General features: G+C 47.6%; 1 protein-coding gene across 1 annotated transcript in view; it reads right to left on the bottom strand.

The window, feature by feature from the left end:
- Positions 1-14,451, bottom strand: part of PLPP3 (phospholipid phosphatase 3) — a 71,903-nt gene that overhangs the window by 19,442 nt on the left and 38,010 nt on the right. Inside the window, exons 3-4 of the mRNA XM_080920588.1 lie at positions 4,578-4,858; positions 4,126-4,183 (exon numbers count right to left, since the gene is read on the bottom strand). Of these exons, the coding sequence (XP_080776714.1) occupies positions 4,126-4,183; positions 4,578-4,858 (339 nt within the window). The remainder of the gene's footprint in view (positions 1-4,125; positions 4,184-4,577; positions 4,859-14,451) is intronic.

The raw sequence follows: 14,451 nt of genomic DNA, 5'->3' as shown, positions 1-14,451 counted from the left end.
GATTCCAAACACTGAACAAAACCTCAATGACTAACAGCCACAGCCTGGAGAATGTGGCCATCAGAGGTCAGCCACTTCCCTGTTTCCTTGGTACCCAACAGATCCTATGACATATAAACAGTTCTCATGGGGCAGCACAGAAAAAGCCAATGGGTAAAGAGTTCAGCAAAGGGGTTGAAGCCTTGCCCCTGAGCCACATGGGCTCTTGATAATCTAACAAGTCTATTAAATAGGATTCATAGGGATAGAAAAGATTATTGAACTATGAGTGTCAAATGAGGGTCATCCGACACTCGTTCATTAATCAACTATTCACCGAACACTTATTAAGGCTGTGAAGGGGCACAGCAAGGGCTAGAAATGGTGGTGAGGCTATCTGTTTTAAACAGGGTAGTCAGGAAGGGTTTCTCTGAGAGGGGGCCTGAAAAAGGCAAAGGGCAAGGTGTCGCCTTGTAGGGAGGAGCCTGGATATAAACCTGCTGCAGACTATAGGCACCACAGAAGGAAGAGGTGGGGCTCCTGGTCCCAGAGGTTAGTGATCAGCTAACACCACTCTCGAATTCCCGCTACACCTGACACCGGATGCAGGAGGCACAGTGTGTGTTTCACGTACTGTGGGTTTCTCAGGTTCCTCCTGTTTTCACATGATCAACCCCATCATGATTCCAAACGGCCATAATAAACCTCTCATCTCCCCAGCCCTCGCCCAAGGGGCCATGCTATTATTTCTGTCTTCCTGGCCAGTCTGTCTGGATCATCTGACAAGCCTTACAGAGCTCCATCTTCCTACTTCCATCCTGACACTTGGTGCCCAACAGGCACCCACTAAATATGTGCCAAATGCTGAATGGGTGAGGCCCAAGTCTGATGCACCTCAGGAGCCCTAGAGGGGATTCAAAAATCTGGTACCACAGTGGAGCTACCAGGTGAGCTACAAAAATTGGTGTCTGCCCTGGTGTTGCCATTTTATCCAGATAACTACACTGTCCTCATACCCTGACGATGGAGGCAAAGGGCCAGTCCAGATGTGGTCCCTTGGGACACAGGCCAAGGCCCAGAGGTAGGAAGTATAGTGTATGCTTCTATATGCTGTTGCTTTGTTTTATTAACATCTGCATCGATCTCCAGCAGCCCTTAACCTCACCCTTAAGCTTCTATGCCCACAGATAATTTGGGGTTTGGGCCATGGTTTTTTCTAAGCCATTTATTTTGCAAATCCAAACCCAATTTGGAGTGCCCTTCAAAGCCGAGGAAGCTGCTGCAGATGGCTGAAGCTGACAGGCCCACAGGGAGTGACGCCTGGTGTTTTAGTCAGACCCTGTCTTCGAACACCATGGTTCCACGGACAGAAGTTTGGCCCCTATGACTTCCCTTCCTCTTTTTTAGAACATAGACAACTTTAAATTTCTTTAGAATACAAACAGGCAGACTGAGTGGTAAACAGATCTGACCCCTTATCTTTTATTTCTTTTTATTTGTCAGATGGGGAAAGAAGGGCCAGGGCAGAATGGTGGTAACCAGTCTCCGTTTTCCAGATGAATACACTGAGGTCAGCATCTCCCTCATAGTCCTAAACTAGTGATGGGCACAGCGGGAGAGAATCCGCATCTGTCTGATTCTAGAGGCACAAGCAGCCAGCACTGAGCTGGTTCACAAATGACTCTCCCCAATATTTCAGAAAAATGGATCACAGGCTGCTAGAAAAGTTCAGGGTGGACGGGGGTAGGCCAGGATGCATGCCCAACTCTGGCATTCCCTGAAGTCCAACAGAAAAGCACAGGGGGTTTGTTGGGGGGCTGAAGGACTTGTATGGCCGATCACAGGATTTCCAGCCTCCCTCGGGTATTGATTTCCTTGAAATACCACACAGAACCTGGTTCTGGAGAACACAGCTGTCATTTCAACCTTCTGTTCCTGAGGTTGCTTTAAGGCATACACTTTGTGGGTAGGGTGTCTGATCTATGTCCATGTGTGTTTCTGCATGTGTGGTGTGAATGAACATTGTATGTGTGCATTCTTGCACATGTTCCTAAAATCCTGTGGTATTGTATGTAATCAGATGGGGCTCAAATATGCATGTGTGTGTGTGTGCCTATAAAAATATACCAGGAGACAAGGGCTTAGCATCAGTCCATCTGTCCATTCATCCATCCATCCCCCACTCTCCTTTCTCTGTCTCCTTTTCTCATTTTCAGCCCCTCCTTTTTTCCCCAGCAGTTTGAAGGTATGGTTTCCCTTTCCACAGAGATAAATCTTCAATGACCTCAGTCATTCTCTGTATAGACTCCCTTCTGTGACCATGGCTACTGAGGGACCAAGGAGTGAAGTAAGGACATTAAAGAGGACAAGAAGGCTTCAGGTGGGGTTGAAATTAGGTCCAGTGCTTGCATGCCTCATGCTACTTTCTGGAAAGGTTTCTTTTCCCTCCCAGTGTTCTGTGGCTAACACAATGAGAAGGGGTCACAGTGCCCACTAGGGATGGCCATCCTTCGAGTGCCTTATCTATGTTTTACTGACTACACAGTGTCCTTATTAACTTCTCAGATTCAAGTCTGTTTTCACAAACAAGAAAAATCAAAGCCAAGCCCCTAAGCTACAAAGAGAAGCAAATGCTTCACTGTGGGCTACAGACAGTGCCTGGCACACAGCAGGACCCTCAAACCTACCCTCTAAACATGTCAGCACGCACCTTCTGGGTCACTGCAAAGGACGCCCTATCCAGTACTGGCTTCAAAAGAATTCCTTATTTTTCTCTTGGAATAAAATGAAGGGACATCAAGGGGCAAATGAACACATACAATTCTCCTAAGCACTTTTACAAAATACTGAAATTACATTTGTGAAATTGCTTCCAGCCCTGGTAAAATACACACATGGAACAGAAACCCCAAATATCTGCTAAATTATCCTTTCTAAGAGCAAAACAAAAACAAGCAAAGGAAGAGCAGAGGGGAGTGCCCTGCATGAACAAGCGAGATCCAGGTTGGATGATTTTATAGGTTGGGGCCCACCCTGCAGCACTGCATCCTGGGTAATGGGAAGCCAGAGGCCTCTGAACTTGGAAGGGAGAGGGGGGGAAAGCAAAACAAAACAAACTCTGTTGTTTTTTCCAATTCCTAATTATGTTTCTTAAGTAAGCTGAAATCAAAATGTTCTTTTTCCAAACAGCTTACACTCTCCGGGGCTATGTCTGACCTCTCTGCACCTTCTCCCTCCGAACTCCACAGGAACAGCTGAAAGCAGGAAGTGCTTTTGCTCAGGACCTCGTTCACAGAGTGAGAAAAGGCAGGGAAGGCCATGTGTAACTGGGAAGCGGAACAGCCTGTGCTCCACCAGGCAACTGGAGTAGAGGAGGCTGTCCACCTACACTGTCCAGGCACGTCCAAGGAAGCCAGCTGCCCAGGAAGAGCATCGTGTGAACCCAAATCACAGCTCTACCCCCAAGGCAAGTGAACTCAGACACACTTCTTACAGTCTCTGGATCCAGGAAATGGGAATATGCGTTGTGCCTTTCCCACATATCCTCCTGGACACAGAAATACTTGGTAAAAGCCAAATCACTCTCAGCAATAGAGATAAGGAAAGCCAGTGAGACAGGTCAGAGGGTTCAGGCCCTGAAAGCTGGGTGAAGGTAGAAGAGAGCTGATTCTGACCCCCATAAGGCACGCCACAGTGTGCACGCTATTCACACGGTACGGACACAAACCCGTGCGCTGACCAATGCGAGGGATCACTGGGATCAGAACCCTTGAATCTGAACGGTACAGCTGGTGCTTCTTGTAAACTTGACGGTTCACCCTGATCCTCTGGGTCTAATAACCTCCTCCTGCTATCTGTATACAGTGTGCTACCTCTAACAAAGGTGTCCGAGGCCTTCCAGAAAGCAATGCTTGCTTGCACCATAAACAAGCACTTCTAGCACTCTGTAGATTAAAAATGAACACACAGTCCCTACCTCACAGCAAGGTGACTTCTGCTGAGGCAGCACTGAGATGTTCCTTAAAAATTAAACTTAAATGTTCCTGGCTCATCCCCCCCACCCCCAAGGATTTCACATGAACTACATCCTTAGGGATGGAGATAAGCTGGATTGAGCGCTGCTTCTGTTGGAGGATAGAAACTTACCACCAGATACAGCATAGTGAACATGGAGAAGGAGGCGTGGCCTGAGAAGAAGGACTTCCTGCAAGCAAAAGAGAAGGCCATGAAAGGACCGTATTCACTGGGATTGACAACCCCAGCGTTCGCTCGTCTGTCTTCCTTTCCTAGACTCTGACCTTGACAGCAGACACTGAATCTCATTCACTTTTGCATCCTTGGTAGTGCTTTGGATACATGCCTGGAACATAGCAGGCACACATAAATACATAGAATGAATGAATGAATTTACCACCGCTGTATCATAATGACCTAATTACACATCTGTCTCAATCAATGGCTGTGAGTTCTTCAAGAGTAGGTACTATGCCTTCTCCCTCATCTACGCCAGAGCCCAGCACCTGGGGTGTTCAGTAGGCAGTCTCCAAACCACTGTGTCAAGATGGGTACCTACTGTTTCTGTGGGGGTGGCACCCTACCTGGCCTCCTGTACTTTGCTGTCTTCTCCTCTGCACCTGTAGTTCTGAATGTAGCCCTCAGAGCAATTGATCTGACTGAAATCAGGGTTGCAGACGCTCAGGAAGTGAGGCCTCAGGCGTCCGATGGACACTTTGGCGATGTCTGTGAAGGACTGGCTAATGGCACAGCCGAAAAGGAAGCATCCCACTTGCTTATAGAGAGCGGCCACATAAGGGTTCTGAATGGTGGATCGGGACTTCTCCTTGAGGTAATAGATCCGGTAGAATTCCCCTGTGATGATCTGAAAGGAAAACAAGAGGGAGTTAGGAAGACCTGAGGTATCCTCAAAGACCACATTCAGTGACACAGGAGAATAGATTCAGTATTTAACTACAAAGTACAATCTATAGAATCCTAATTTCCCACATAAGTGTGTATATACACATAAACATCCTTATGTCCCCATAGTATCTCCATAGCAACAATAAAGCCCACCCACAAAATAAGTGTATGCATGTACACATTTGAGACTAACCTGTATGTATATATATATGTTCATCAAAAAAGGGCGCAGCTACAGAAAACAGAAGAAAATTAAGCCTCAAGGGCACTATTACATGTCAGGGGACCCACAGAGGCAAATCTTAGGGTTCTGGGATGTGGTGAAGGTATAGTAAGACCACTGAGTCTGCATTGATGGGTGTTTCCACAGTCCACAGGGGACACCACAGTGAGGTCCCGAGTGACTCCAGCCTCTGCCACCCACTCCACACACGGGCTCTACAGCTCAAGTTTCAGCCGCCTTCCCCATAAAAGCTTGCCTTTGCAAAGTCACTGGTCTATAGGAGATAATGGTGGTGGAAATGTGCTGAGTCATGGAAAGAGAGGCTTTTTTATTTTTATTATTTAACATTTACTTATCTATTTACTTACTTACTTTTCTATACTGAGGATTGAACCTAAGGCCCCACACTGACTGACATCTCTAGCCCTATTTTATTTTTCACATACGTAGTATGATTGAAAAAAACAAAACACTGGTCTAACCTGGGCACAGTGGCACACACCTACAATCCCAGCACTGGAAAGACTAGGCAGGAAGATCAAGAATTCAAGGACAGACTGGGGCTCCACAGTGAGACTCTTAAAATCAAACAGAAACACCTAAATAAAAGCCAAGACACATCATGGTGCCTTTAGGAGTCAGGAGTTCCTCAACCAGGCTGGGGTTTCTCCTTAGGTTTGAGAGCCAAAGAAGGAGGCTGGTTCCCATGCTCTTCTCACAATGGCTTCCTGCTGCTCAAACTGCCTGGCTTTCCAGTAAGCAAGGGCCAGCTGTCGCTCTGTAAGGTAACTGTGGACAGCATCTTTTTGTCATTAGACCAAACTGCCTTTGGTGATGCACATGTGGGTAATGTCCCTCTGTCACCAGACCAAATTGCTCAGAGTGTAGAACCGTGCCGTGCCGCGCCCCCTCTCTTAACTCCACAGCACAGCTGTGGCCACTTCCTGGTCGCAACCCCAGGCCAGGGGCAGTGATGGTCAGCTCATCACTCACCACAAAAGTCCCTTTTACACTTCCTCCCACGAAGGATTATGGGTCACACTTGCTCTTTCAGCGAGAAGATATGTTCACAACCACAAGGGAAGCCGTAGACTAGCACATCCGGGACAGTCCTTTGCAGTGGTTCCCTTATTCCTTCACAGTGGGGCAAGGCTTCAAGGCATGGGTCTAATTCGGGTCCTCAAAGGCCCCAAGGTGTGGAGAAGGATGGTGTGTAGGATAAACACAGCAGCTGGGCCCAGGCACAAACAGGGGCAGGAGAGGGAGCAACCCTCACTGACACAAGAGCCCCGTCAACAAATGTGCTGTGTTTGTAAGTGCCACACTTCTCCAGATCACACTGAGGATGATGCTACAGGAATGGTCAGGGCTGGTCCAGTCAGCACACTTGTCTAGCTATTTCCTGAGAAAGCAGAGTGTTTAGTTTTCTTTGTTTGTTTTTTAACAGGTGCTCAGAAATGCTCACTGAAGGAACAGACAAATGTCTCGGAGCGGGAAAGGAATCAATCCTTGGCAAAGCATGACTTGGAAATGTCCCCCAGTCCTTGCGAAGGTCCCTCTGATTACAGATAACAGATGAAATCTAAGTGCCATGGCAGTTCAGAAATGAAGGCAACCATTCTGTGCTGAAGAGAAGGGGACCCAAATAAATGTGTGCCCAAAGATGAACGGGGGACACTCATTCTTCCCCTATCCATGATCCATTACTTCCCGCTTCAACCTGTTTACACTTTTACCCCATGGCATCTTACGGGCTAACACATTCCAGATGTTCATTGCCAAAGCCTCGCCCGCTGACTCCTGATTCTTTAATTACAAATCACAATCAGGTGTGTTTATGTGCAGGGGAAGGGGGTGGCCCCTGTATGAGTATCAAGTAACCATGGTGGGAGTCCTCACACACCGGGTGAATGTGGTGCAGGCCACATTCTAACTGCAGAATCATGACTCATGACTTCCTAAGAGCAATGGCATTAACTCTCCAGCTTCTGAGCTAGCTTCCTAACGAAGCAGAGGCAACAGGTACCAGACATCAGTAGAGGAAGGTCACTTGTAAAAACCACCTATAAGCCAGGAGCAGAACCGAGGTCCCGACGCAATGCCTTTGGATTGCTCCTGAGTTTCCAGAACCAGACCACTGACTTAGACAAAGAAACCCTGGCGCAAGCATTATGTTGTGTGACTTTCTGTTCCCGGTGACAAAGAACTTGTGGGTTTCTACTGCAAATTAGCATCTTTTTACATAGATTTACTGGTTAGTTTCAGGCAAGAGTCACTGCTGTGTAGGACACTTTAGGGAGAAAAGGTTTTATGACAAATTGAGGACCTTCTTCAGCCCTAACTTCCCAACATTCTGAAACTCCTACGGTATGGCCTTCTCAGAAGACTCTAAGTGATGATTCTGGTAATGGAGGGAAGACCAAGGGGGAGAGGGAGGGAGGGGGGTGCATGTTCCCTCGAACTCCTGATGATGTAAGTTCTCACAGTTCTTTTCAACTCTAGTTTCATTTGGTCTGCAGCTGTCCACAGACAAGCCCATTGTACAGATAGGGATTCTGGGGCTCTCTGACGAATGGGGTCTGGGAGATGACCAAGGAGTAAAATCCCCGTCCCTCGGTTCCAAGATATGGACAGGCTACCCAGGGTTCATCCCGTTAGCTCTATTGTTATCGAAATCATTTTCTATGCTGGAGGAACAGTTGTGTCTCCAGGACAGCCCGGCTGAAGCCATTTAGCAGACACACGGCTCTGGGACCACATGGCTCCTGGAGCCGCCCTGACAGATTGCACAGTTAATGAGCAGCAAATTATGTATTTTCCCCATCCCTTGTACAGAAGGGTCTCGGAGTCGACAACACAGCCATAAATCATCATTATGAACCAGGGGACTCGGCTTCTTGTAATCCTAACCCTTAAAGACTATTTAATGAAACTTGGGCCGCACCTCTGCAGGAGAGGTGAGGGCTTAAACCGCTCCCTGACATGTTACTCGCCTTCTCTGGAGTCTCAGATTTACTACTTTCGGACTTTATTCATTATTCACAATGTTTTCATTCCTGGCTCATAAAATGAGCACTCCCCCACCCCCACCTTACCCCCCTCCTCCAAAGGCTTGGACCCCACCCCCAGGGCTCTCATTCCTGCCTCAGTCAGCAAAGTTCTGATAAGTTTCACTTTGGGGGAAAAATGCCTTCTATGTTGATCTCTCTGAAGCAGCTAGCAGCAGATCTAGGGGTGATGGCTGGCTGCCAGCCGAGAAGAACGCTCCCCTACCTGCCTTTTAAGGAGCTTGGCCCAGAGTCTGGAAACTCACACAGAGGAAGGCATGGCAATTAAGCTAGAAGGGACAGAAAGGGACGGGTCCTGGCTGGCAAGCCAGTGGCTGGGAAGTTGTCTCCAAGTGTAAGAGAGAGCCTCTTCCTGCCTTTTGTGGTGAAAAAGAGGCCAGCTACCCACATCTTTACGGATGTTAACCATTCCGGAGGGGAAAAGGGAAGGGTCTTTAGGCTAGCCTCAGTGGGTAGGAAAGGGCATGGTGTGGAGAAAGGGGCACCAACCTTGGAGCCAGAAAGTCTCAGTCTGATCCGTCTACTACTTGACTTCATGACTTCACCTGTCTGGGCTTCGTGTCCCCTTATAGAAAATGGCATTAATAATATCCACCTGGCGAGCCCGGCAGGAATTCAATAAATAGGTGATACGTCAAATGCCAGGCACTTCCAGAAGCTCATTTTGGTTTTGGTTGGGGTTTTTGTTTGTGTGTTTGTTTTCCTTTTTTCTTCTTACATGATTAGGAGGGGGTTGAGAGGGAAAGCCAAACCAAACCAAACCAACCAACCAACCAAACAAACAAACAAAACAACCTAAAAGCACTATTTATTTCTAAGCGTTGTCTGGAAGAGAACAATCCAAACTGGATGTGGGGAGGATGCCCTGCCAGGTCAGAAGCGGAAAATTCATGTGTGGTCATTTTGATCTTTCCAGGAAACAAGACAGAAGAGGAGGCCACTGCAGAAGGACCCACCCCACTACTCTGTGCTCTGTTATATCAAACATTTTGCTCTATTTATAAATCACCCCGAGAAAAGCCATATTTTTACACAGTGTGTCCTAACAATTCCCCATCTAGAAACGGAGACATGTTCCCCAGTTGACTCGGAAGGGCTAATGTTCCTTCTCTGATGCTTTAAAGATATTTACATAGCACTCTCCAGCTTACAAAGTGCTTTTCCCTCCCCAGGTTGTCCGTCTTTCACAGCGCCCTGTGGGTCACTCAAGGCCAGAGAGACCAGCGAGTCACTCTGAATTAAAGGGAGAGGTGGGCAGGACGGCCTTGCAGCTCCACCGCTGATACCTGCCTTTCTCCTTCACTCTTGGGCTCTTCCTAATGGTACCAAGACAGCTGGTCCAAAGACACACAGGTAAAGTCTTTGTAGTGGGTTGGTTGCAACCAGATCTTGGGAGCCAGTATTTAGCATTTAAATACAAGTAGCCCCAGACCAACCTCCCTACAGGTCTTGATTTCTCATAGCTGGTCTGTATGTTTACTTTCTTGTCAGCTCTACCCTAACCCCATACCTCATGTGTGTGTATGTGCATTAACAAACATCTTTGTGCCAGGAGATGATGGAGAATCTTTTTCTTTTCCTTCTCAGTCTCGAGGCTAAGGGAAAATATAATACACTTGGGTTCTGCCTTTCGAGATGGAAGCAAGAATGGAGCCGGGTTTTCTCGGCAGCCAAATGTTCCATCTGCTAGAAGGAAGCTGCCAGGTCATTACTTAAGTAGAAGTAAGGGACTGGAAAATTCCCACTCAACTGTCTCCAGCATTTTGGCACTTCTGTGGCATTGCTGCCTGGGAAAGGCGATAACGTCACAGACATTTGTAAGGCTACAGTGGCAACTCTGGGCTTCATGGGTGTGACAACTCTGACCTCTAACACATGGAGGATGAAGAGGCCAGGGAAACCTCAGAAGCCCATTATGGCTGCAACCATGAGTGGCTGCCCTGTGCCCACAGGTCTCCTGAAGAAGACGGTTTGAAGTACCGTTATTTTCCCAAATAGTAAGCATTCGCAGCCAAAGGCCTCCTTGAAGAGACACATTGCCAGTCTTCTGGCAACTCTCTCCAGAGTGTTTCGTGCTGCCAACTTCACGGTCCTCTTTCATGTTGAATGTGTCAGGTTTCCTTTAGATTGCACCACCAGGCATTTCTTCCTATTTCCAAGTTACAGTCTCAGTTTCCAGTGTCTCCACATCGCTTCTACTCAACACATGTAAGTCTTCGGTAGCGTGGGACCCTGGCTCTCTGCTGAGCTGTTAGCTGCTTCAATAGCTCGGTAAAGATGACCTAAGGGCAAACGGCTCCTCCCATCAATCCTGTTCCTGGCTTCTGATAATTCATCCAAATGAACACAAAACCAACACCAGCAAAATTTAAGATTAAACCCAGCCCCACCCTCCTCTGCCAAACTACTTCCACGATCCTTGTATTTCCACTCCATGTGTCCCTAAACCTAACTACAAAAACCTAGAACCTGAGACCCCTTCTTTTTCCCTTTCCCACAGCCATTGGCTTCTCTATTCACAGGTCCCTGGTGTCATCTTTTTTCTCTGGTTCCTCTGGCCACCATGAAGGTTCAGGCTTCGTGGTTAAAAAAAAGCAACCCTGCTAACTTAGAACAATATTCCTGTTGCTGTTCTCTAGCAATTAACTGGAGTGAAAATTTCTCACCACCAGAGACCTTGACAGTCTTGCCCTGGTCTTTTGTCTACCTGAACTTAGTCCGCTGCCCTCTACCCTGTTTCTCTAGCCAAACAGGTCTGCTTTGCAGTTCCGGAAAGCGCCCTAGAGTTGCAAAATCTCCCCCATTGTTACAGAAACCCCCTCTACAGCAAGTCAGGATCGCTGATGAAAATCCCATCCTTCCCCTTGGAGGAGGCGTTCAAGTGCCAGCTGGCTTTGGCACCAAATGCAGACATTTTCACCTCTGCACCTGGAGTCACAGGCGTGCTACACCTGGCTCCTTATCCAGACAGAAGGGTGGTGCTAGTATCAGCAGCTAGACAGCCAGCAGATAGATAGGATACTTGCCCATTAAAAACGATGACCAAGTCTTTTTGTGTGAAAATATCCCAAAGTCCTCTTTCTCGGAGACCTCTGGGACTGCATACCTCAGTCTTTACACTTGGTGACTGAGTAGCAGGAGGGGAGAACAGTAGATTTTCTCAGTTTATTTCTTAGTCCCAAGTAGAAGGAAAACTTGGCGTACAATTTCCTTAAAGCGCTTTCATCCCTAATTCTTTTCCTCCTTAAGCTTCAACAGCACAGCGAGTGTACTCTTGCCTTTCTGTTAGACCACACGCTTCAAGGGCAAAATCACACCCTAGACCTCAGCTTATGGGCCCCAGTGTCTACCACAATGACTGTGTGGTATGAGAAAAAAAAACCCACTAAGCATCTTCCTTCACACAGTAGGTGGTGGTCATCCTTCTCTTCCTGCCCTTCTTCTTTTTCTCCTGTACTGGCCTACTGAGTCTAGGGCCTTGCACTTAGCTTGTCTCCTCTGCTTAGGCCATCTCACATACATGTAACTTTCCAATACTAAGAACTATACATTTTTATAGTTGACTAAAGAAAGACAAAGAACATTTTACATAGCCCTAAATACACTGCAGATTTTTTTTTTTAAATCTTTTTTTTTCCCCATTATACTACTTGGGCTTTTTAAGCAGGCCAGACCCAAGTTTTAATTCCTACTTTCACTTTTATTCAGCATAGTAACCTTGGACTAAATCACTTTCCAGAGTAGGCTTCAATGTCTACACTTACTCAGAAAATAGGGAAAATAATGCCTACTTCACAAAGCCACTGAAGAGCATTTAAGATAAGGCAAATGAGTTTCTAGTCCTCAGCTAGCTTATAAAAGGATCTGACTCTATCCCCGCCTGCTATACTGACTCACACAGAATCTATCCCTTAGTCTCACAGAACTGTTATTTAAAACGGAGACTCGTCAGCTTCATCCTAGATACCGATTTCAAATAGTCATGAACCCCAAGGACTGTGTGGCTGGAAGGGAAGGGCTGCCAGCCTTTTCTCTTTTCCAGGCAGCGGAGTGACTCGGGAGGTGGTGAGGGAACAAATGGAACCCTAGACAGGGGCAGTCAATGCTTGTTTGGTAAATCGCAAATAGATGCCCCCTCCCACAAGCCCCCAGGGATGAGGGTCTCTGAAGAACTCTGCAGCCATCTGATCAGGGGACAGCATAACTGATTAATGTGGCCTCTCTCTCTGTTGGTGGTCTTGGTAATTGCACAGATGGAGTGGATTGTAAACTGGGGGACTGGGTCTCCCACTAACTCACTGCTGGACCAGCACAGCCTCACCTTAAAAAGAAAAAGCCTCAACTAACCTTTAATGAGGAGCAATGTTGGGGAACCTTGTTTTCTTGGCAGAACTCTTACAGATAAAGGGAGGTTGGGGTGGGGTGGGGACCTAATGAAGTCCAGATGTGGGCCAAATGAAGCCTGATCCTGAACAAACAAGTCCTGGAGGTATTGAGCTCTTCTTCTTGTGTCTTCAGTAAGAAATTTGCATGTGGCACAGGGCATGCCCCCGTATTCCACACGGAGCATATTTGAGGCTTTTGGGAAACAAACAGAATCCTTCAGCATCTCAGGACCAGTGCTTTTGATTTTTTTTTTTTTTTTTGTCCACGACTGAAAGTATAGGTGGTCATTTTTATACACTTATACAAAGTGCCACAGTGCGCATCTTGAACTAACAACATCAGATCATACTGGATCTATCCCCACCTTGTGGAGCTGACAGAACACGGACTTATCAATAAGAGAAACCAGCACACTAACTACAGGACTAGAGGCAGGCAGGCTCCCACCTCTACTCAAGGCAGTTCTCGGGGGATTTTTGGAAGGTGGGGGAGGAGGCAGTCAAAAGGTTGCTTCCTGACGATACCTGCCTGAAGTTTACTCAGTGCCTATCATGTTCCATCAGAAGACCTGGCCTCTGTCTCCCAGAAACGTGTCACCCAGCAGGAGGGACCAAAGCTAGTCAGGAACCCATGACAAGGCACTGTTGGCTTGTGTGAGATGGGGCATTGGCTGGTTGTCCCCGAAACAATGTGCCTTTTGCCATCAACACCCCACACCTGGGACACTAGAGACCTGCTAAAGAGCTGTGAGGGAGGGGCAGACTGCAGAGGTGTTAGACTCTGAAAGCCTTGGTTGTAGGATAAAGACTTCGCCGGTTATATAGAAGCCATTACTATCCTTGAGCCTCGGTTCTTATATTCATTCCCCCAGGATGACTACCAGGGACCAGTAAGAGGATGCACAGACAGACGATCTACCCCACGGACAAGGTCTCACTGCAGAAAAGAAAGTGTACAGGGCAATGATCACACATGGGAGAGCCCTGGATGGAAAGGCCAAAATAAGCCCAGGGAGTTAATGACCGCTCACCTTACCTTTACAGTCAGGTGGTGCCAAAGCGTGGGTTTCTTTGGGAGGAGTACTCTGCACAGCTGGGTCTCTGAGGGGAGGTAGCATCCTCCCTCCAGCAGGGAGGGAGGATGACCTGTGACATCCCCGTGCATCCATTTCTGGATAGCAGCAATCTATGTGAACCCATCTTGGGATGTGAGCTTGGGAAGCACCGGGCCCCTGTTTATTGAACAGAACAGTGAGCATTTTGGAGCCATATTAAGACCTTTTCCCATATCACACTTGATGGGGAGACGCAAGGTGCCAGATCGGTCATGGGATTTTACTGGTTGCTCCTACCCTGCCTGGCTGCTGCTAGGTCATTAAGCCTTTTCAAGGCAGGGTAGCGACTGTTGCTGTGTGGACCTGGAAGGAAGGAATTCTTCTTATGCTATAATTCCAGAATCCGACACACATCTGAAAAAGAGGTCAAAATGACGAGAGTTTTTCCATAGGTTCCGCCTCAGAAAGGTGTCTGCTTTCTCCATAACCTCTCTCTGACAGCCTGCATCTCGAAATTACCCGATCTCCTCCACCCACCACCATTCCACCCCTTTGTGTGGCATCTGGGCAAACTGGATCAAGGGCATCCAAATCAGCCAACGCTCCTCTCATGGTCTGCAACAAGCCTGACAGTGAGCAGAAGGTTCAGGCCAATTCAGTAGCGAGCTGATTTCCACTTCTGCAAACTTGCCTGCCTGTCCCCTCCGGCTCTCTGGTCAGAAGCCCGATTATTGGTGAAGGCAGCCGAGCTCATGGGGCAGTCAAGATGGGGGAGTGGGAAGTGTAGCCTGCTGCTGTTGTCTGTAGCTCATGCAGCTTTT

The sequence above is a fragment of the Micromys minutus genome (genome assembly GCF_963924665.1).
Source record: "Micromys minutus genome assembly, chromosome: 9".
NCBI lineage: Eukaryota > Metazoa > Chordata > Mammalia > Rodentia > Muridae > Micromys > Micromys minutus.
This window is presented reverse-complemented; position numbering and strand designations above follow the sequence as displayed.